The 24,433-nt window shown below is 42.9% G+C and overlaps 1 protein-coding gene across 1 annotated transcript; it reads left to right on the top strand.

Annotated features, from left to right (window-relative positions):
- The first annotated feature begins 426 nt into the window (after nt 1-426).
- On the top strand, nt 427-22,290 carry ccdc80 (coiled-coil domain containing 80). Its single transcript, XM_079253693.1, has 10 exons — nt 427-1,718; nt 1,795-1,992; nt 5,061-5,560; nt 6,286-6,609; nt 8,311-8,467; nt 11,475-11,611; nt 14,720-14,871; nt 16,931-17,034; nt 21,016-21,099; nt 21,487-22,290. The coding sequence occupies exons 1-10, from the start codon at nt 1,031-1,033 to the stop codon at nt 21,807-21,809; spliced, it is 2,667 nt and encodes an 888-aa protein (XP_079109819.1). The 5' UTR covers nt 427-1,030; the 3' UTR covers nt 21,810-22,290.
- Nucleotides 22,291-24,433: the final 2,143 nt, after the last annotated feature.

The raw sequence follows: 24,433 nt of genomic DNA, 5'->3' as shown, positions 1-24,433 counted from the left end.
AAATACTGGACTTGAATGAGCGTTAAAAGAGCAAAGACATTCTCTGGAAAGTCATTTTTCTCACAGTTTGAGCATAAAATTGAGCAGGTTTAGCTCAGTGTTTCCCTTTGCTGTTTGTGTCTGTAAAATCTCTGCTTGCCAAAAAAAAGAAAGAGCAGCAATGTTGTGGAAAAAGACAGATCTGGTTTTGTCCTTACAGAAGGAAATGATCTGATCATGTCTCTGTTTCAGAATGTGTCCAGTATAATGAACTGTTTGCAGTTTTTCTTTCAAGTCCTGATCAGTCGCCTCATATGCAAACTATAAACCACTTTCCTGTGTGTCTGCAGAGAAAAGGGGGAGTTGCAGAGCGAGGTGGTCCGTCAGTCCTGGGGCAGGTCCTGACACTGCGTCGCCAGGAGCCCGGAGGCTGAGGTTTCTGTGGACATTTCTGGGAAAACCTCCAAAGCTCACATTTGCCAGAGGGGAACCTGGGAAAAGGCAGAGCTGTTTTTCTCTGTGCAGTCCCAGGAAAGGTCCAGCAAGCTGCAGACTGAACTTCTCTTTCCTGCGTCCAGAAGACTGTCCCACAGTCCTCTGGAAGGAAACCCAGCCGGGATTCATGGAGGCTATAAGTTCATCTGCTGCTTTTCTGTGGTGATGTGAAGTTGTCTCCGAAAGATTTCTCTGTTTTTCTGTTCTGAGGAATGAATCAGGTCAGTATTTTCTGTAAAGCAGCGCTGGTCCGGGCTTCTCCCCCTGCTTGCTACGCCTGAGGACGGAAGTGTTGCTGGAGAGGCTGTGGATGGAACTCTTTACGCGCCACAGAGTTTGGAAGTTTGCAGTAAAAGCAGTGAGGAGGATTTTCTGCATCTACTAAAGGCATGCTCATGAAAGTCGTGCTTTTAAACGATTATGTGACATTCCTGCGCACTGCACGTCCTCGTTTGGGATTAATTTGACTTTAGATGCTGTGAAGACGCGACCGGATCGAGGCTCCAGCGCTGGACCAGAACCCGGATCTGCCTTCTGAATCTGCCATCTTCTCACCATGAGGGCTTTTCTCCTCCTCTCAGCTCTGGTTTACCTTCTAACTTGGACCGATGCCGACAGGCAGACCCACATGAAGCGCGTGGCTTTGCACCGGCGCGCGCGGACGGGACGTGTCCGTTACGACGCAGCGGACAAGGAGCGCTCTGCCAGGCGCGCGCACCCCGGATTTGGCTCTGCCATTGCTGTGCAAAGCTCCAGTAAGGCAGAAAATGTACAGGCCGATGAAGGCGTTTCAGTACCCGGCAGGAGAGGGTCTCCACAGGGCAGGAGAACCGGGGTCCACGGGCTGGTGCCAAGGAGAGGGGGCGCGGGACAGATCGGCCTCCCCCGCCGCCCGGACGTCCCGCATGACGAGGGCACTCCAGGAGCAAGAGCCAGGATCACCCGGATGCCCAGCAGCGCCGGGTCACCCAACCTGCTGGCCAGTTTTGCAGGGAAGAACCGGGTCCTGGTGATCTCCGCGCCACACGAGTCGGACGGTTACTACCGGCTGATGATGTCCCTCCTGAAGCCAGATGTGTACTGCGAGCTGGCGGAGAGACACGTCCACCAGGTAGTCATGTTTCATCAGGAGGGAGAGATGGGGGGCAAGGTGAGAAGGATCACCACTGAGGGGAAGGTTCTGGAGGAGCCGCTGGACACAGCGCTCATTCCCAGACTCATGAGCTTCCTCAAGATGGAGAAAGGTGCGTGCACGAGGCAGCAGCTGGATCTGAGCACCACATGCACATCAGTCCTAACTGCTGTTGTTCTGACCTGCAGGTAAGTTCGGGATGGTGCTGCTGAAGAAAACCCTGCAGGTGGAGGAGAAGTACCCGTACCCTGTGAGGCTGGAGGCCATGTACGAGGTGATCGACCAGTCCCCCATGAGGAGGCTGGAGAAGCTGCGCCAGAAAGGCTTCGTCCAGAAGTGCAAAGGAGCAGGTGTGGAAGGTCAGGTGGAGGAAGGCACATACACAGGTGAATTTAGCTCATTGTCTTACTTCTGCGTAAAGTGACAAGTCCCAGAAAAAATCAAATCAAACTTTATTTCTTCAGCACTTTTCATGCAAAGTGATTTACAAGATAAAATCAAGTCATAAGGGTTAAAACAAACAGTAGAGAACAAGACATTTAAAAACAATAAAGACACATGCTCTTTCCACACACTCACACACACACAAGGACATAGAGCAAACACTCCCTCACACACACACACACACACACACACATTCCCCAACATACATCATTCCCTGAATACTGTGTCTTTAACCGAACACAGGTTAATAAAACAAATAAAACATTAAAAAAAAGATGGAACCAAAAAGTCCAGATTTGTTGTTATTTTCCAGCAGAACAGATTATTTGCTTGCATTTGGAGTAGTTTATCCAGCCACTCCTCAGAAAAAAGTCTGAAACTGTTTCAGGAGAACAGGAACAGTGTTGAGCTTCTTGTCGGTGGGGTCATTAGATCGATTACAGGATTATTTTACTGTAAAATCTTTTTAAAGTGAGTCTCTGGCACTTCCTGACTCAGCAGTCCTGATTAGGACTTATTAACACCCTTCAGACCTGAGACACGATCTAAACATGTCCAGAAACGTTGCAGGACTCTCTGGGTTAATGAGAGTCCCCTTTTGGCTGACGCAGCTGTAAACAGCCTGAACTTGGCAGACATCACCGCCAACACAAAAGAAACTTAAATGAGTTCTTTATCAATTATGTTTCCTGAAACTGTTTCAGATCGGTCCCAGAAATCTGACACGTCTGTTTGTCAAAGCTGATTAAGTGTCTAAGATTTATAAAATCTCTTTTCCGTCCACCCTGAATCTCATTCAGTCTGCTTGTTTAAGAGCCGCTGGCCTGATCTATGAAGCAGAGGGAACATAAGGCTGTCATTTAGTTATCTGGATTAAGAAACACTAACAATGGAAAAACTCTGGGGACAAAGAACAAACGTACATCTGAAAACAATTAGGGGAATTTATAGTAAATATACAGTAGTATATTAACAACGTCTGGGGGCTGCACAGCTGCTGCAGCCAGATAAATCCAAGGCAAGGTGTAAAATACAGTACATTACATGTAGAAGACAATTCATAGACATTGATAGCATCACAGCAGGGGGCAGAGAAAGCACTAAAATGTACATTAAAAAGAAATAAAGCTAAAGTAGAAAAACATTAAATGCAAGAAATAAAAGTAAGAGTGTGAGAAATAAACGGTTGTTTGATGAAAGGCAGCTCATAAAGTTTGAACCCTGGTTTGAAACAAACTGCAGTTTTCTGGAGGTTTGTTCCACATGTGAGAAGCATCAAAACAGAACGCCGCCTCCAGGTTTAGTTCTGACTCTGAGGACAGAAAGTAGACTTGACTCTGAGGGGGTCTGGTTGTCAGGATGGCCGATACCTCTCAGGATGACACCAGTAGTTTATGGTACTTTTTCATTGATATATTGATACTTCTTACTTCCTAAAGGAAAAACTTTCATACAGCGCACATTAATATCTTTTAATATGAGGACAATATGAAATACAGTAATAATAAAACTAAAAAAACATCAATACTTGAAAGAAATGTTTTATAAACAATAAGAAAATACACAGATGAGTTAGTAGAATTATAATAATGTTAAATAAATAATGATAAAAGTAAGTAAACTCATTAATAATGTTTCCTAATCCAGGTTCTCGGACCCCCTGCCCTGCATGTTTTACAGGTAAACCTACTTTAACACTCCTGAATGACACAAAGGCTTTTTAACAAGCTGTTGATGAGGAAGTTCAGTAATCTGACTTTAGTTTTTTGGAGGGCAGGGGGACCTGGATTAGGAAACACTGGATTCATATAATCTTATTCATTCACTTTCTGAAACTGTTTAGTCCGATGAAGGGTCGCGGGAAGCTGGAGCCTATCCCCGCAGTCTTTTGGCGAGAGGCAGGGTGCACCCTGGTCAGTCCATCGCAGGGCCACACAGAGACAAACAACCACTCACACTCACTCCTAGGGGGAATTTAGAGTAAGAAATCAACCCAACACGGGGAGAACATGCAAACTCCACACAGAAAGACCACCAGTCAAGCCTTCCTCAGTTGGGGATCAAACCAGCGACCTTCTTGCTGTGAGGCCACAGTGCTAACAACTTCACCACTGTGCAGTCTTATAATCTAATTCATGTTTATTAAATAGAAAATAAAATCATGCAACATGTTAAAGTGTTATCGTAACTAATGATCCTCAGCTGGGTTGAGGTTTGGTCAGTGGCCTTTCTGTGTGGAGTCTGCATGTTCTCCTCGTGTATGCGTGGGTTCTCTCCGGGTACTCTGGCTTCCCACCGTCCAAAGACATGCATGTTAGGTTAACTGGTTACTCTAAACTGCCCCTAGGAGTGAGTGTGAGTGGTTGTTTGTCTCTGTGTGGCCGTGTGATGGACTGGCGAGCTGTCCAGGGTGTACCCTGCCTTTCGTCCAAAAGACAGCTGGGATAGGATCCAGCTTCCCGCGACCCTTCATCGGACTAAGCGGTGAGGATAATGAATAAATGAATGTAACTAAAATATCACAGAATGTGTAATAACCTAAACCATAAAATGTCCAAACCAAACCTCATCAGTGACAGTAGCTACATCATCATGACATCTGATAGGCTGCCATGATCATGTGACACAAAAGGGATACTCTGGCTGGCCTTTGTACACAATTTCATGCCTAAAATGTTTTGTATCAGCAGAGTGGTATCTCGATACATAAAAAAGTATCATATCCGATAATTTGACAGGCTGATATTGAAGTATCCACTCCAGAGTATCGATACGTTCATCCTTATTGGTTAATTCATGATAAACCAAAAGACACTGAATGACTTGTGGTTCTAAAACATTCAGCTCATTGACAAAGCAGTGGAAAGATCTGAGGTTGGGCAGCTTTTTCTTTTCTGGACATTCAGCTCCAGCTGACATTCCTGCCATGTTTTCACCTGTAAGAAAGATTCAGAGGTGAAGCTGTGTTCTCTAATCTATCTGTGTTGAACTGCTCCTGACTAACCTCCAGAGAGAAGACCACCGCTCATCCATAGAAAGCCCACTCAGTCCTCAACAACAACCACAACCACACAACAAACCACAACAACTACAACCACCACCCGCCCCACGACTACTACTACTACTACTACTGCTGCTACTGCTACTACTACTACTACTACTACTACTACTGCTACTACAACCACCACCAGAGCTACAACAACCACCAAACCAACCACTACCACCACCAGAAGAACCACCACCCCCTCCACCACCACAAAAAGACCAACCACCACCACCACCACCCAGAGGCCAACCCGGCCCCCAACCACAGCGCTGTGGCTCCCGGCTCCAAGAACCACCGTTGATCCCTACTACCACCACAGACAGAGGTATCCGGCTAAAACCAGCCCGTCTGCAGGCAACCGCACCGACAAGGACATCAGAGATCCACACAGTCGGAGGCCTGTTCCTGCTACACCCAAACCCCCCAAGATCAAGACCCCCAAGAAGAAGAATGGGGGAGATAAGGTGAATGAATCATTTTGATCTCTGCGTTTATGCTGGGTGAACATAGACCGGCGTCCCGCTCGGCTGTTCGGTGGGTTTGTTATGGTTGGACTTGTTACAGACGCTCTTGTGCATTTCTTCCTGTTGCCTTTGCATCACCTCCAACCAGTCTGTGCTTTCTCCTCTGACATCAACAAGACATTTAGTTATTTTTTCAAAATGTTTTCTTTGTTTCTTTTAATGACTAGTACTAAAGAAGAAAAGAGAAAAAAAAAAGCTCGGTCATACAGCACCCACAAACACCAAACGACACATCGTGGTCCAGAAAGCTGCTGCTTGCTGCATATTTTCTCTTCTTCAGAATTTCTCTGTAAACACCAGAGATGGTTGTGTGTTAAAATCCCATTAAATACTCAGATCAACAACAAACAACATTTAGAGTTACTTAAATCTCATTTCTTCCTCATTCTGAAGCTCAGTTTGAACTTCAGCAAGTTATCTTCATCATTTCTAGAGATATTTCTTAGATATTTGTGTCAACAATCTAGCTTTGTAGATTTTTCTCCACATTCTGGCCTGTTATTTAGACATATACATATTTCCTGTTTGAGGACTTAGCTTGATGTGTTGCCTCCGCTGCTAGCGCGAGCAAACATTATTAGTCAGCATTATCAATACACTGGGTGGACACATCTGTCATCATAATGTCATTAATGAAATATAACTACACGTGCTTCTGTGTGCAGATCCTAAATACCAACGAGGACAAATACGAGCCCAGCAAGCCAACCGTCAGCCACCCAGAGACCTTCACCGCCGCCAGCCCCACCAAGGCCAAGAACAAGCACGATAAGCTCGACAAGAAGAAGAAAAAGAATGACAAGAAAGCGGAGAGGAGAGGAGGAAAGGTTGGGAAGGACGGAAAGATTGGAACAAAGAAAAATGGAAAGAAGCTGCCAAAATACCCGGAGAAAGAGAGCTACCCAAAGCCTACGAAGAAGCCAACACCCCCTCCGAAGGGATCTCTGGCCTCCTTCCTGGACTACTTTGAGAACAGGAGACGACTGGTGGTGAGAGCATGACGTAATATTCCCAGTTCATTAAGAGCTTGCTCCCCTTACGTCAGGCAGAGGGAGATGATGGTGTGCAGACACCGTTATTCCGCTTGTGAGAAGAGTTTATTTCGAGCTAAACTTATGCCTTATGATGCGTGTGGCCACGTTGAATGTCAGGCGAGTTTCTAAGGAGGTGTGCTTCACGTGTTTGGGTTCTTGTTTGGAGGAATCGCTTGAACATCAGTTCTAGCTTCAGTAATAGAAACTAAAATGATTCTGCGGTGGCCTGATGTTTTTTCTCCTATTCCTGTTTGGACGTGCGCTTCAGGTCTGGTGATGGGTGGATTTTAGATATGATATTTTATATATGATAAGATGCACGATGTTGAAAGTGTAGGTTTGTTTTTTCCTTGTCCCAAAGTTCGTTTTCTTGCTTTTATACTTGTAAACTTGAGATTGGAAGGTAAATGAAGTTGGAGATTTTGTTTTCTGTCTCATTCAGCGCCATAAATCCTTACTTTTAAATCCAAGCAAACCACTTCTGTTCGGTTAAGTTAAGCTGCAGTGCCTTAAGTGTGATTTCATTAACTGTTGAGGGTGTCTTTAAGGTTCTTGTTTCAGCTCAGCATGCAAAGTGTTTGTCTCTTGACCGCAGGGTTAGTTTGGATTCCTGGCAGACAGCCTCTGGAAACAGTATTTGTGTTTTAATATGAAGTTTTAAAGTCATTTCCGACGCCAGTTTCAGCTATAAGAGCCTGCTGACGTCTGACAGGTTGTCATGTCATGTGAAAAAGGTCTCAGGCTTGTTGTTTAAGGTCTTAATCCACAAGCAGATGCCATTTCTTCTCCTGCTTTTGACACATTCAGCTACAGCAGATTCCTGCCTAGAAACCCATAAACATGCCATTTTTACCAACATTTCATAATGCGCATGCAAAGGTTAAAACCAGATTTACTCCTTGTATATAATTTATATTGTATCTTTTCCTCCAGTCTCTTTAGATGGCCTTTATACTTTAGAAATGTAGTCACACAGATCAGCAAGGCGTTTCATTCGGACACCTAATAATAAGGCTAGAAGTCTATTAAAAGATGGATTTCTTACAACTGCGTGTGTTCATAAGGATGAGGCTCTTGTTAAGTCAGCAAATGAACTATTCGTGTCAGGGAAAGCGTCAGCACGTTACCTGTTCCACATGAGCTGCGAATGGAGAGAATAAAGCAAACATCTGCAGAAAGCATCTGACTGCAGCAGGAAACACTTAACTTCCACTTTTCACTTCAGAGCTTTCGGCCAAAATGAGTCGTCAAGCTGGACGGAGTTTGTCTTTTTTTTTTTTTTTAAAGTTCTGAAAGTTTTAAGAACCAAAACAATCTGGATCTGCAGAAGTAACCTAGTTTTTGTCAGTTACTGCTAAAGGGGAAGAAAATCCTTCACTCGCTTTGTTTTTCCATCATACTATTCCTTAAAATTCACACAGGAGTGTCGAGTAATTCTGTACATCCAACTTCCTGCCGTGCACAGCCTACACAGCTGTGTGCTAAGAGACTGCGTGTCTCTGTTTTGCAGCTCATACAGATTCTTATCACGGCACTGCTGAGGTCAGGCAGGGAAACTATGTCCCTTCCTCCGCCTGCAGGTTAATGGAAGCATCAGCTGTGTGTGTTTCTTTACAAATGCCTGCTACTCTACCCTGTGCAACTCCCTCCCTGCAGCTGATAACATCCCCCAGTGAGGAGAACAGCATGTACGTTCAGCAGAGGGACGAGTACCTGGAGTCGGTGTGTGAGATGGCCATCAGAAAAGTCTCCATCATCACCATCTTTGGCTCCCTGACCAACTCCACCATGAAAATTGACCACTATCAGATAGGTAAGTACGTCCACATGCACTTTTCATAGCAGTACAGAAGGTACAGTTGCCTCATATTTATTCATATACTTTCATTAAAGAAGGAAAAAAACAGCTGCCTGTAAAATAAGGTGAAACTGACTAAACTAATAAATAAAAATTTTATGAAAATCATGACATTATTTTCTAATTCTGGTTCAATAGAAATATTTCTTTTAAAAAGCAAATAAATAAGATAATTTATTACATATTCCATCAGTCATAAAGTAATATTTAGTTGAAGAATCCTTTAATGTTTCCGCTCCAGTCAGGTGTTTTCTGTTCCTCTCAGTCAGACTTCTGTACCTGTTGACAGGTATTTTGTCCCACTGTTCAACAGAAAAGTCTCTCATTTGTCCAGGACCCATTTGTTTGTTTGTTTTTTTTTTCTTTTTTCAACTCAATTAAATGAAAAAACAGTGTCTTATATTACTAAATTATATTTTTGCACATTTTTAGTTATTGTTCCTTTTTTTAAGTCTCCAGTTATTTGAGTGACTGTTGTAAATTCAGCTTTTTCTTTAATGAAAGGGGATGAAGACATATGAACACAGCTGTACCGCGGTGTGCCAGCTTGTTGATTGGTTTGGTTTTTCAGAGGAATGTGTGTCTACTCTTGCTAAATCCAAAATTTTGAGAGTGACATGTAGACTGCAGGCGAGCCAGTCGAGCTGTACTGTCCTGCTGAAATAACATCAGACTTGCTGTGGTGCCATATGAAGTCCTGCATGGACACTGATGGACCACCACAGCTTTCTTTAGTAACAGCCTGGATGCACGTTTTCATCTTTCAGCTGACTTGTGGTGAAACGTGGACCCGTATGTCCACAGAAGACGTCTCTCCGTCCATCTGAGACGAGCTGGTGTCCTGCTGCTTGTGTACAGATGTGCTATATGACTTCTGGATTCTGTTCCTCCTTGGCTCAACGTGCACATCTTCATGGCGACATGACTGTTTCTCTTAGCATTTTGCATCGTTGTCCTTCATCCTTGAAACCTTTAACTTCACCCTACTATGTAAACACTGAAAAGCCAGAAATCTTTACTGTTTCATTCCTTCCAAACTTGGATCCAGTTTGGCACCAAGAGGTGAGCCAGGACGCTCGCCTCCTCGCAGGCTTTTCAGCGGACGCTCCTTTTATACCCAACCCTGACTCCTTCCTGACATGCCGCTGAGTTTTAGCTGTCATAAGGAGTGTCCAGTTGAAACTACGTCCAGCTTGCTGAAAAGCAGCAAAACCGCTGATGCTTTTATTAGCTGTGCTGCATCATTGGCGCTCGCCATCTGCTTCACCGTTCCCCGGCTGTCCCGAGTCCGAAGCTGCGGCGAATGTGTGTTAACTTTACAGTAAGCAAACCCTCTTTATGAGTGTGTCACTCCACATGACAGCGAGGTTTAATCCACATGGAATGCTGGAAAAAGCGGCCGCGGTGACGTCATCCGCCCACCACCCGACTCATGGTTGGGCTCAGTTACAGTTTTTTTTTTCCATTTTCTGGCCAGACGGTCAGAGTGTGTGTCCCAGTCTGTGTATTATTCATACTGTGGAGTCTTAAATATGTTTCCACAGCTGCATCATGGTGACCCACACACACACAGACATGCTGAAATCTAGTTGTGATGATGTAATTGTCTAAACTTCAGCATGAATCTGTGGTTGACGGTCGGGGTTAGGGTTAGGGTGAAGCTCAGAGTCAGGTATCCGTACATCGAGGTTAACGATGAGGTCAGGTCGTGTTTTGTTCTTTGAAGTGACAAAACGTGACACATACAGTTGTGCTCATATTTATTCATCCCCGTTCATTAAAGAAGGAAAAAAACAGCTGCCTGTAAAATAAGATGAAAATTGACTAAAGTAATAATAAATAAAAATTTGATGAAAATCATTACATTATTTTCTAATTCTGGTTCAATAGAAATATCATTTTAAAAAGCAAAGAAATAAGATAATTTCTTACATATTCCATCAGTCATAAAGTAATATTTAGTTGAAGAATCCTTTAATGTTTCCGCTCCAGTCAGGTGTTTTCTGTTCCTCTCAGTCAGACTTCTGCACCTGTTGACAGGTATTTTGTCCCACTGTTCAACAGAAAAGTCTCTCATTTGTCCAGGACACATTTGTTTGTGTTTGTTTATTCTTTCTTCAACCCAATTAAATGAAAAAACAGTGTCTTATATTACTAAATGATATTTTTGCAAATTTTTAGTGATTGTTCCTTTTTTAATTCTCCAGTTATTTGAGTGACTGTTGTAAATTCAGCCTTTTCTTTAATGAAAGGGGATGAAGACATATGAGCACAACTGTATGTGTTTACATGTACGGAGAACACACAACTTGCTTCTTTCAGCGCTGCCCCTCCCTCAGTTAATGTGGCTTCATGCTAACGGCATGTGCTGCAGGTCGAGCAAGTCGCAGTGTGTCTCTGTCATGCCATTTCCCGTGCACATCGCCCAGGCGAGAGTGCGCGAGCCGTCCACCAGAGCAAGTCGCTCTGTGGTTTGTGTGTTGTGCACACATCCGTGGAGACGGGTGATTAAAGGCTTCTGCTGCAGGCTGTACAAACGCCAGCTACAGTACATTTCTAACCCTCCAGATCTCAGTGCTTTTTGTCCCTGATTCCCTCTGCGTGTTCCCGTTCTGCTCTTCACGTCGACTTCGCTTGGTTCAACATCGTTCTCAAGTCAGTAGGTTTTTATCTTGTTATGTGTGCCAGGAGGACAGTTGTGAATTGTTTTACTTAAAGAGGATTGGCAGTTCCAGCTTTTCATGTGACAGCTGACAGCTTCATGTTGTCACTTTTACTTTCTGTCTTTTTACAGAACAATGCAAAAAGCCGTTCAGCAGACGACTGAATAATGAGCCCAATAAAAACTGGGACTCTAAAGACACGCCGACAAATAATCCTCCGCATTCACTTCCCAGGACTGAAAGCCTGATTTAACAAACTGCTTTCACTACATCTGACTGATGTGTCGTTGTTTCTCTAGAGAATGACAAGCCTATGAAGGGTCTTCGTCAGGAGGACCTGGTAAACCAAGACCTGATCACTGAGCTGAGGAAAGAGTTCGGGATGATGTTTGACGAGTTCTACATGGTCCTCACTGACACCGATATGAGAGTCAAGGTATGGAGCCAGAACGCTGGTCCTCTGCTGTCCTGCAGGTTTTACATGTTTTCCTGCTGCAACACCTCTCACACCTTCCTCTAAAGGATCACAGTTCCAAATCCCTGATGTAGATAGACACAATATATATTTCAACTACTGAGACCCTTTTCCAGGAACTAAAGGGTCTTTTCCATCTCAACTACAGAAACCAGGTCCTAAACAAACACACAGCTTCTCTTCAAAGTGCAGATGTGAAACTTTTTTTCATGTGTAAAACATGAAATATTATGTTTTTATTTAATAATACAAAATGCAAATGTGGGATTGGACGGGCCAAAAAAATGTCTGTTGTATCAGCTGACCCCACAGACCAAACTTTTCCCTTTCGGATCTGATGATTTTTCTATATTTCGGAGCCCAATAAGTTCATAAAGTAGTTCAAAGTAAATCATCAATGATCAGATCTTATGAAATTAAAACTCAACCTTGTTTATTTGTATAGCGCCACTTCACAACAGTGTTGTCACAGGACACTTTACATACACATCATTTCCAGCCAATTCATACATATCCTATAATAGAAACCAGTTGATTGCATCAAATCATTGCATGAACCAATCCCCCATCCTGAGCTGCAGGAGGCGACAGTGGGAAGGAAAAAACTCCCCTTTAACAGGAAGAAAACCTCCAGCAGAACCCGGCTCAGGGAGGGCAGCCATCTGCCTCGACTGGTTGGGATGGAGACGACAGGAAAGACAGATCAACATGTACAACTGCACTTATTCAGGAAGACCTGCAGAAAAAAGGAGAAATAAGTTAGAGACGGCAATATTGGCATATATTTATACATTAATATATTAGAGAAATAGAGCGCGGTACATCTCCGTGCATCAGGTAACGTCCCCATTGCTACATAAGTAAAGGTTGGCTAGACTACCCATAACTATAAGAGCAATGAGCAGAACCTGGACAGTTGGGTCCCGTACATGCAAAATGAAAACATATCTAAGATACTGGTGTGTATGTGACATATAGCACAGCATAGCACTTATACAATTATCAATTTTTAATTGTTTTTACCATAAATGTTCTTTAGGTCGTCATGTAGCGACACCTCTCGAGTATTCACATTAATAATGAGGTGATATAGACATACAGTGTCAGAATATAGATCCACCCTGCCGACATGTACAGAGACCTGCAGGGAGGATCTTTATGATTTAGGAACAGCAGGTTTTATTTATGCAACCAAACCAGTATTAGTACACACACATAGAAATGCATTTTAAGATTCTTTTATCTGTTTTTAAGTCTTTAAATGGCTCCTCCTTACCTCTCTGAGCTCCTCCACCCCCACACTCCTGCCCGGTGCCTCAGGTCAGCTGACCTGCTCCTCCTGGACGTACCGAGGTCCAAACGGAAGCTCAGAAGGGACAGAGCTTTTTCTGTTGCCGGTGCAGAACTGCAGAATGAGCTCCACCTTCATATCAGACAAGCTTCCTCACTGTTTATTTATAAAATCTTATCTTAAAACCCATTTTTATTCCTTGGTCTATAATCCAGTGTGAGACAGCTTCTGGTCAGTGTGTTGTACTTTATTTTTATGTTTGTTTTATTTACTATTTATTCATTTTGTTTCACCTTTTTACCTCATTCCTTGTATGACCTGTTGTTTTATTGTGTTATTTATTTGCATTTGAACCATTTTATTCTGTTTTTATTTTGGCTGATTGTGTACAGAACTCAGTTTAATCTCTGGTTGTTCTATTATGGCTTTATAAATAAAGTTAAGTTGAGTATTAACAGCACAACATCGGTATCGGCCGATCTCCTTCCAGATTACATATCGGCCTTTCCACTGATATAATTAACCAATAAAATACCAGGCACTGGAAAAACGTGATCCAGCTCTGCGTTATGGAAGATAGGATGCACATTTCTACCTGGTTTGTATTAAAACAACTGTCATGACTCAGGTGACTTACACAGAGAGTGAATATTTCATCATCGTTCAGCTTTTTTTTTTAACGTGGCAGGCCATCATGACAAAGAGCACGCAGAAGGATACTGTATTTTACTTCCACTACAGAGGAAACTAGATAAATATGTGTATGAAGAATCAGTTACCTGTTAGTGGCCAAACATCGACACGTCAGATATTGTGCTTCTCTACATAAATGTGTATAATTGCATGTGTATAATCAAGGTTATCTCCAGCTCTTTATTTAGCCTAGTTGCCACAGGAGAGACAGTTTGTGTGTGTTTTCACGACGTAGAAAAGCTAACTGACAATTAGGCTCCGTGCTGTTAGCTGCAGAGATGAAGCCGTTTTTCCTCCTTCATGCAGGTGTTGCTGCTTGGACTGAAGCTTGTTCAGTGTGGACAGAAAAACCTGGACGAGTGTGAATAAAGCATGAATCATCTTCACTTCTCAGTTTTTATCTGGATACAACAAAGCTGATTTTTCCATTAAGGACAATGAAATGACTTTTCTTTGCATATAAATGGTGATTTAGCTTCGCAGGTCCATCTGTCTTTCAAGGCGACTTGTCCCCATGTTGCCAACACAGCAGCTCTACTAAAACACAATTTTAATTCACACAGCATGACATTTGTTCAACAGCTGTGTGTGTGTATGTGTGTGTGTGTGTGTGAGCCAGAGTAAATCTCAAGGCTGTTTTTGGACAGATTCATCAAAGACGGCAGTGTTCACATCCTGTGCTGACAGAAGCAGAAACACGGGAGTGTGTGAGTGGAAACGGGGTGTGTGTGGGAGACAGAAAAAGGCAAAAGTGCAGTGGAAGGAAAGGTGTGAAAGAAAACTAGCTGTGCAGCGACTTAAAGAGCGAGGAAGATGATTGTCGCATCTCCGTACATGTGTGAGACGTTCATGCAGTCTCTGTTAAGTGATTTTTAGGTGACAGTAATGCCATGTAGTGTTATGGTGGTGTTGCAGAGGTCTCAGTACATGCATGAAGATGCTCCAACCTCTCTGGGAACATGCCTCCAGTTTTTGTTTTATTTCCCAGCAGATTACTGATTCATTTATCTTGTGGCTTCGCCACATTTCACATAAACCTTCAGCAGAGCACGACTGGTTCTTACTGGTTTATTTTCTTTCTCCAGCAATCTTATGAGGTTCCCATCGCCATGAAGGCTGTGTTTGACTACATCGACACCTTCTCCTCCCGCATCCGGGAGATGGAGCAGCAGAAGAGAGATGGAGTCGTCTGCAAGAAAGAGGACAAGCCCAGATCTCTGGAGAACTTCCTGTCCAGGTAGGTTGTCTGTAAACATCCTGAATCCGTCACATGGTGAAAACTATGTGGATGTACAGACATCGTTGCTACAAGACTTCATCCTAATTCTGCCGCATCAGTCAGTTAGTCAGGAACAGTTGGTGATTAGACATCCTCGTTTTTTTGTTTAGGATACATTACACACAGTTGTGCTCATATTTATTCATTAAAGAAGGAAAAAAACAGCTGCCTGTAAAATAAGCAGAAATTAACTAAAGTAATAATAAATAAAAATTTGATGAAAATCATGACATTATTTTCTAATTCTGGTTCAATGGAAATATTTTTTTAAAGCAAACAAATCAGATAATTTATTACATATTCCATCAGTCATAAACTAATATTTAGTTGAAGAATCCTTTAATGTTTCCGCTCCAGTCAGGTGTTTTCTGTTCCTCTCAGTCAGACTTCTGCACCTGTTGACAGGTATTTTGTCCCACTGTTCAACAGAAAAGTCTCTCATTTGTCCAGGACACATTTGTTTGTTTGTTTTTGTCTTTCTTCAACTCAATTAAATGAAAAAACAGTGTCTTATATTACCAAATTATATTTTTACAGATTTTTAGTTATTGTTCCTTTTTTTAAGTCTCCAGTTATTTGAGTGACTGTTGTAAATTCAGCCTTTTCTTTAATGAAAGGGGATGAAGACATATGAACACAACAGGAACTTTCCCATCGTAAAACTGTCCCGAGTCTGAGAAGCCGCAGTCCACAACTTTATTGTGATGGGACACTGTGTGACGTTGCAGCTGAGCACCGCTTTACACACCAGCCTGCTAACATAAGCACACACACACGCATTGGAAGCGCACCGTGGCTGATTCAGCAAACAAACACAGGAAGACATGAGAGGAAAGGAAGAGGGTAAAGTGTCAGAGCCAAAGAGAAGACTAGAGTCGAGGTAAAGCTTGCTACTCTGCGAGAAGGGACAACTCTTTTCGTGTTCTCGAGGCACCCAGAAGAAAAAAAACACCATTTTGTTCTCGCGGCAGTGGTTGAAGACGCCAGAATGTTCTTCTCCTGAGTCTCAGAGAAGTGATTGGTCGGACATTTGAGCTGGGCGTGGCTTAAACGGACATTTGTTGCTTCTGCATTGTTGCTGATGCAGGTGAAACAACCAACCATTTCTGAACTGCTTGTTCCATGTCAGGGTCGCAGGAAGCTGGAGTTCATCCCAGTAGTCACTGGGCGAGAGGCAGGTACACACTGGACAGGTCACCAGTCCATCGCAGGCCAACACAGAGACAAACAACCACTCACACTCACTCATTCATCCATTCATTTTCTGAACCACTTAATCCAATTCAGGGTCGCGGGGCAGCTGGAGCCTATCCCAGCTGGCTTTGGGCGACAGGCAGGGTACACCCTGGACAGCTCGCCAGTCCTTCGCAGGGCGTCACACTCACTCCTAGGGAGTATTTAGAGTAACCAGTGAACCCAACATGCATGTGTTTGTACGGTGGGAGGAAGAATCTGAAGGGAACCCACGCACACACGGGGAGAACATGCAAACTCCATTGGTTTACTGGGACTTGGACTTTCTACTTTGTCGAGAGAGAATGTGAAGTTTGCAGCATCTGATAGCTGAATGAATCATCAACAGAGTGAGCGCTCCGATCTGGCGTTTTCCTCGCCCCTCAAACATCTGTTGCTCCGCTCAGTAATCATCTGGAGCAGAATTTACGGCGATCCTGAGAACATTCGGCAGATTGCAGCTGCCTGTTTGTGTGTGTCCTGCAGTGATTAAGAGGAACGCAAAGCCCTGCTGGTTTTTAGGCTGAATGATTGCCTTGGCATATTTTCACGAGATGTCTGAAGCAGACGGGCTGTCCTCAGTTTCCATGGAGACCACAGAGTTCCAGCGCCAGCGTGTTGCAGTCTGGCAGGTTTTTGACCATAATTCGGGGTTGTCACCTTCTGGCAGTAATTGTATGGGGATATGTAAAGTACAAGGACGAAGTGCTTGTCTTTGCACAGAGCTTTCCCTGCAGCACCGAAGTGCCGTTTAAATACAGGCTGAAATAGTCTGTGATTGCAGGTTCCGATGGAGACGTCGTCTGTTCATCATCTCCGCCCCCAGCGACGAGGAGTGGTCCTATCAGCAGCAGCTCTACGCCCTGTCCAGCCAGGCCTGTAATCTGGGTGAGTTGACTGAAACCAAGCAGTGGTCCGTTGCTATGAGCAACAGAAGCAACGGTTGTCCCAAGAAGCTGCTACGTACCATCATTCTTCTGACCAGCTTCATCTTAGAAGGTTTTGTAAGAAAGAAAGTAAAATACATATCAATAGGTTTATCTGCCAGGACCATAGACTGTTTATAAAGAGATGGGCGGAGCCTCCGTGATGTCACCATTAGGTTTCTGAAAAGCTGAATTGAAGCTCGGTGGGCGGTTCCTACCATCACCATCTTGGCAGCATCATGCGTGTCGTCTCTCCTGGAAAATACAAATATGGGCAAAGAGGTGGAGCTGAGAGGGGGGCTGGGAGCGTCATGGTGGATGATTGACATCGAGCGAACTCCGAGCTTTCTGTAGCTAAGAGCTAACCGAGCTAACCTGGAGATAACAGGAGCTAACCAGCTAAGCGGGCTAAAGCTAAGTCACGTTGTTAACCGGATAAAAACCATTGTTCTACGTTCTTCTTACTTGAAGCCGAGATCGGGACCTGTTAATCAAAAGGACACGCCCCTAAATATGGCAAACTTCGAGATTAAATTATTTTTAAACGGGCGAGTTAGAAAAAAATTCACTCCCCCCACAGTTGTCATGAAGGTAAACCTGACCTATTAAACCTAAAATAGATTTTTGAAGCAGGCTGTAAACATGTTTATTTCTGCTGTAAACATGTTTATCTCTGCTGTGAACATGTTTATTCCTGCTGTAAACATGTTTATTCCTGCTGTAAACATGTTTATTCCTGCTGTGAACATGTTTATTCCTGCTGTGAACATGTTTATTTCTGCTGTAAACATGTTTATCTCTGCTGTAAACATGTTTATTTCTGCTGTAAACATGTTTATTCCTGCTGTAAACATGTTTATTCCTGCTGTGAACATGTTTATTTCTGCTGTAAACATGTTTATCTCTGCTTTAAACATGTTTATTTCTGCTGTAAACATGTTTATTTCTGCTGTGAAGTTGGTCTTTTCAACATGGGAGTCTATGGGGATTTGCTCTGTTTTGCAGCCCCTAGTGGATGAAGGGGGAACTGCAGTTTTATGCACTTCCGCATAGGCTCCACTTTCAACCTCTGGAGGTTGCCGCTTGGCCAGAACATAAAATAATCTGTTACTTACTGGATCTTAAACTGGTAAAACTACTTAACAGAGTCGTACTGCTTCCAGACTTATCAAGAGAATAAGTAGCTGCTTAGTGCAGCTGAATGAAATTATCACAACAAGTGTGAGTGTCTATAAAATATTATACATTTCTCTCTCATTTAACCAGATTAAAACTTCATTGAGATTAGAATTTATTTTCTAAGGGACCGAGAAGGCCGCCCAACTCCAACCCTGTGGCTAAGAGACCAAAGGCAGATGATTTGTCAGATTGTTGCTCTGCAGCATCGAGGTGTGTTTTATCACAAAGCCAGGGAGGAAAGACGTCAGCAGTGATGTTAAAGAAGCAGCTCTTCCTGTCAATCATTTAGAATCCATCATTCTCCAGAGACAGATTATTCACAACATCTCCCCAGTGGACGTCCCCGCTGGTTCAGCCCAAATCAGACGCTTCAATGCTCAGAGAAAAACTGGAAAAAACTCCAGAGCTACATCTCAGACTCTCCGAGCCTCAGTTGGCATGTAGCTGATAAAGCTAGAGGAATTACAAGGAAACCTGAACAAGTATGGCGTGTTGTCTGTCCTAAAAGACCACAGCAGGACAGCTGCATCTGAACAAACCACAAGACTTCCTCATCAGACCAAAGTGGAGATGTTTGCTCCGAATGCAGAAAACCAAACACCTCATACTAACAGTCGAGCATGGCGGTGGAGGGATGATGATCTGGGCTTGCTCTGTAGCTCCTTGCAGTCAGCGAGTGGACACTAAAGTAATTAATCATATAAGCAAGTGATGCTAAAGCATGAGGATGAGATGCATTCTATTCTATTCTACAGTCATTTAGCAGAAGCTTTTATCCAAAGCAACTTGCATATGAGTGAGAACAACACAAGCATGAAATTAAACAGTAGAGGACATCGTAGGAAGATGCTAGTGGACTGTCCACTTGGATGCAGATCCTTGCATGAAGTGCTACAGGCTTTTTTTGTTTTTGTTTTTTTGTTTACTTCCTTCCCACCATATAATATCACCTATGTTACAATACAAAGAATTAATATCATAAAGTTTGTTGCAAAGAACTGGGCGAAGTTCTCCAACTTTCTAATAAATACAGCTATACTAAGTGTTGAAGTTCTGCTTGAAGAGCTGAGTCTTCAGCTTGATCTTAAAAGTAGACAGGGACTCTGCAGAGCGGAGAGAGTTTGGGAGATCATTCCACCATCGTGGAACAACAGAGGAAAAGAGTCTGGCTGGTGATTTAGTCCCACGTTGTGGTGGTAACATGAGGTGTCTTTAACTGGTGGAACGTAGCTGTGGAGAGGGAGTGTAGGCCTGGATTAGGGAGTGAAGGTAGACTGGATTCCTCTTTTAATACTTTAGGTTTTTCTGCACTCCTTCCTGTTGCTGCAGCCAGAAAACCAGCAGAGAGTGGGATCGTCTGCAAAGCACTGCAAGCAAAGGCTCCAGCTTAAACCAAGCCGACTGCCTGGGAATTTATCCATCTCAAAGAGGCTGATTAAACAGGCTGTTTTTGTTACCGCAGCTCTTTTGAGATCATCTGCTTGTGTTCGCGTTATGTGCACGGAGGTATGTGCAGAGGGATCCCAGATGACAGAACTGGCACAGAACAGTTCTTTCCTTTTCCCCCACCCCTGGCGATGGCCTTTTCAGCCCACCAGTTAGTCAGCGTTTCCACAGTTACTTGAAGTTATGACTGTATACAGCGAAAAGAAGCATTTATCTGAACTTTGTGAAACTCAACAATCTGGCAGATTTATGGAGGATGAATGTAAACTTGAAACAGCATGTGGATAACTTTACTTCTCAGTAAAACTAAATAGATTCTGTCATCTGGATTCTCCACCCCAGCTCGGCTTTATCCTCCAGAGTCGTTCACATGAATTCTCCAGCTCTGGCATTTCTCTGCTCGTCTTCTCTGATTAATTAAGACAAAAAAAATGCAGACATCTGTCATGTTTATGACTTTGACTTTTGCACCTCGGGTTCTTAAGAAATAGCAACTTAAATTCCCCCAGAAAGCTGGGATGATGTGTAAAAAATAAATAAAAACAGAGCCATGGTTTATAAATCTCACTCACAACAGAACGTGGACAACATTTAGGAAGGAAAATTTAGCAGGAAATATGAGTTCAGTCTGAATCTGATGCAGCAACACATCTGTAAAAAGTAGTTCCAGGATGATGTTTCGGATCGTCAGCATCTCCTCTCCTTCTACGATCTGTCTGTAAACATCTAGGAAGCGAGGAGCGGGAGTTTTAGGAGAGTAATGTTGTCCCATTCAGGTCAGCATCTGCAGCATCTTCCCTGAAAGAGATGTTTTCTGGATGGGAGCAGATGTCACACTGAAACCTCCACGTACTTCTCAGCATTGGTGGAGCTTCACAGACGTGGAAGCTGCCCAGGCCATTGGCACGAATGCAAGTTGATTTTGGCGAAGCTAGCACCTCGAGCTGAGCTAACCCCCCTCCCAGCCCCAGACAAAGCCCCATCCTGCTGACTGGGCTGGAGGCCTGAGAGGTTTCATCCTGGTATTCACCACTTAGAAACTCACCCAGTAAAGCCAGCATTCTCCCATGTTTAAAGCCACTTTTCTTGCTTCAGAGGGAACAGCTTCTTGGCAGGACTCTCCAGACCACAATCACGCTCTCCTCCCTTTACCTAGAAACCACTGCTTAGGAAGGCTCCAGTAACAAACGGGGGGGGGATGAAATCAGCTGGGATCAGCAGAAAGGCCGATGACTCAGAAACCGTTGGGAGAAATGTAACACATTGCTTCTGTGTGTGATATTTACATGTCTCTCTCGTGTTTTTCCTGGCGATGCAGGATTGAGGCACATCGCCATCCTGAAGCTGGTTGGCACAGAGTTGCCGGATATGGGCGGAGTCCTGGAACTTTACCCCATCAATGGTGAGAATTCACTCCAATAAAAACGTTAAGATGGAAGTATGTGTCAGGGACTCACGAGCCAAACATACACACTAAGGATGGCGAGAGGTACCAGTTATTAAAACCAATAAATAAGTGTGTCCACACATACATATATATATATATATATATATATATATATATATATATATATATATATATATATATATATATATATATATATATCTATGTAATATATATATACACACATACATTTACATTCTAGGTGTGGGAAATCGAGTGATCACACATATATAAATACACACACATATAACAGATAGATAGATAGATAGATAGACCTACATATATACATATACACAAATATATGTACATTTATGCACATCCATCCTGAACCTGTTCTCCATCCAGGGAGTGCCACTGTGGAGCGGGAGGGACTCTCAGCCACCCTGGTGAAGGACATGAGGAACTACTTCCAGATCAGTCCGGAATACTTCTCCATGCTGCTGGTCGGGAAGGACGGCAACGTCAAGTCCTGGTACCCTTCGCCCATGTGGTCCATGGCCATCATCTACGACCTGGTGGACTCCATGCAGCTGCGCCGACAGGAGATGGCCATCCAGCAGTCGCTGGGAATGCGCTGCCCTGAGGACGAGTACGGCGGCTACGGTTATCATCAACATGGATATGAACATGGCTATCAGGGTGGCTATCACCAAGGTTACGGTTACTAACCTTGGTGTGCTGGTCACCTACAGCTTACTTCTTGAAACCCATAATCTATCTCCATCTTTCCACCCCATTCTCCACCTGGCGTCATCGCAGGTGGAGGAAACATCTTGAATGTTTTGTAGCACTTAGCAGACATCTCAGAACTGCTTCACACCAACACAGTTCCTTCATTCACAGATGGCAACAGCAGGCTGCGAGCGACGGTGAGCCGTAAAGAGCTGGTTAGTCTGTCCATCTGTAGGCAAGTCTGGAGGAGCAGGGATTTATCTAAAGCTTACATCTTTTTCCAGCGTCAGACATGCTTGTATATCACCTGTCATCTCCTCGTAACTCCCAGGTCCAATCTACATAGTCCAGATGTTTTTATAGGGCTATAGATGTATTAATTAAACATCTTTTGCCTTTAAAGTGCAATTACAGATCCTTGTGTTCAACATTGTTTCTCTTTTTTTAAGTTTCTTTTGCTCTACAATGTTCTTATTTATACTTTAATTCACAATAATGATGAATAAAAATGTGTTTACCACCAGCGTCGCAGGCTTTTCACTTCAAACCACAATACTTTTATTCCAACAAGCTAGAGCTACAGCTCCCCCTAGTGGTGCCATACTGTAAGGTCATCAAATGTTTTTAAGTTTGGTTTATTGCGTTGAAAAAATAACAGGATGCATTTTTTTTTTTAAATAATCAAAATTATAATTGGAATATTTTTTATAATTACAACCACATAATCAGGATTTTTTTATTTTTTTTTATAATTCACATAAAACAACTAATTTTTGTCTTTGGTGCAGAACTGAACCTCATAGCAACATATTTTAGTTTTAAGAGATCTTCCACCATATTTTCTGATGTCAACACATTTAAGTAAGAGAAAGCTCGAGCAGTTTGTGCTTCCAGTAGGGGTTCAGTCAGTCAGTTATTGCATCTGAAGTGTCGTTTATCAGTGCAAGTTGCCCGAAACGCCCAAGTCAGTATTTAAAGTCTGACCCGGGACGCTGATCGGACACAGATGTTGAGGAGGTGAACTGCAGCAGGTTGTAGAAATAAGAACCTGCTTGTTTCATGTCGCGTTACAGATCTTCCACATAAACATACCAGCAGAGGATTCTGTGCTTTGCCTCAGTTTCGTAGTCCCACAGGGGTGGAGGGGGTAAAAAGAGCGGTGGAGCTGCAACTGTACAGATGTGGAAAATTGACGGCATTATTTCCATTATATCAACATCAAGTCTACCAGTTTCCATATAAAAAGTGAAGAAGTTACTAAAACGACAGGCTTCTAATAGAAAACATGTTTGTGGTGTTAAAAAACCTGAAGTCTGGAGATGAATAGAAAGTAAACTTGGCATTTTAACCTGATAAATCAAAGCTGCGCAGCATCGTTGGTGTTTCTGAATGGAGGGATGAGAGGAAGTCAGAGAAAACCACTTTCTCCTCTTCTTTCCAGTTAACCCTTTGAGCCAGGTGCTGCCTTGTTTAAGCCTCTGCTTGAAAGTTGACAAACACAATGGAAAATGTCTGCAGCCACAGAGTCAGTCTGAACGCGTGAATATCACTTTGTTTCTGCTGGAGAATAAATTAGGACAAAACATAGCACAAATAAAGTTCAGGCCTGCTTACAAATAAGTGTGATGACCAGATCCAGAGTGTGTTCCCTGTTGTGACTCGGCTGCCTTACGTGTTGACTAAAATCCATATCGTTAAAAACATTTAAAAATTCACTAGTGACAGGGTCTGAGGGGATGTCCATGTGTAGGTTAAAATCACCGCTTAAAACTATCATGTTATAGGAATTATGCATGATTGATAAAAATTCTGAAAATTCACCTATAAAAGCTCTACATTTCTTTGGAGGTCCAAAGATTGTGACAATCAAGATTGATGGACTGCTAAAAACAATGGCATGATGTTCAAAAGTGTTGTATTGATTAAGTACCGCAGGTTTGGTGGCAGAGTTTTGGATGTTATTGAAGCAGTGCCACCTCCCCTTTTACCATTTTTTTTTTATGCAAAAAGCAAAGTTAAAATAATAACACGTTGGAGTGAGGCAGCTGTAGCTCTAAACCAGATCATCAGATGGTTTTACATAGCAGCAACATAAATAAATGGTATTTTACTGGTTATTTACACTAGTAGCACTGTAGATTGAAATGGCCATACAATTCTTTTACAGTCAATGCATTCATATCTTTGTATTTTCTAATAATATTTAATTTTTTGAACCGCTGCTGGGATTTTGTTGCAACAAAAATGTGATTTTAGTTCAAAATGAATGCAGGCATAATTAAATGGAAAGAAAATGACATATTTTTATTATTTCAACAAAGTAAAAGCACAATAACAACACTCTACTGCTTGAAGTCTCAGCACCAGCCATCTGGGTTTGCAGAGTAAGTAGATGCATCAAGTCTTTGCAGGATTATTAAGATGTAAAGTTAAAAACGCACTGTGTAGTCCCTTATTTTTACTTACAAACCACAAGATCAATAAGTCCTTCATTTTTCTGTGTTTAACCTGATGGCTGCTTAACAGGTCAGGTGACCTTTAAGCCCAAAGTTAGCATCCTGTAACTTGGTGTGTTGCCTTTCTAACCATCTGCATCAGACTCGACTAACAGAAACTATTT

The sequence above is a fragment of the Telmatherina bonti genome (genome assembly GCF_933228915.1).
Source record: "Telmatherina bonti genome assembly, chromosome: 15".
NCBI classification, from domain to species: Eukaryota; Metazoa; Chordata; class Actinopteri; order Atheriniformes; family Telmatherinidae; genus Telmatherina; species Telmatherina bonti.
This window is presented reverse-complemented; position numbering and strand designations above follow the sequence as displayed.

What these genes read in the sequence shown, in the direction of transcription:
- ccdc80 (XM_079253693.1), top strand. Translation starts at nt 1,031, where the DNA reads ATGAGGGCTTTTCTCCTCCTCTCAGCTCTGGTTTACCTTCTAACTTGG. An exon ending in ACACCGATATGAGAGTCAAG is followed by an intron (nt 11,612 to 14,719) that starts GTATGGAGCCAG and finishes TTCTTTCTCCAG; the next exon opens with CAATCTTATGAGGTTCCCAT. An exon ending in CTGGAGAACTTCCTGTCCAG is followed by an intron (nt 14,872 to 16,930) that starts GTAGGTTGTCTG and finishes CTGTGATTGCAG; the next exon opens with GTTCCGATGGAGACGTCGTC.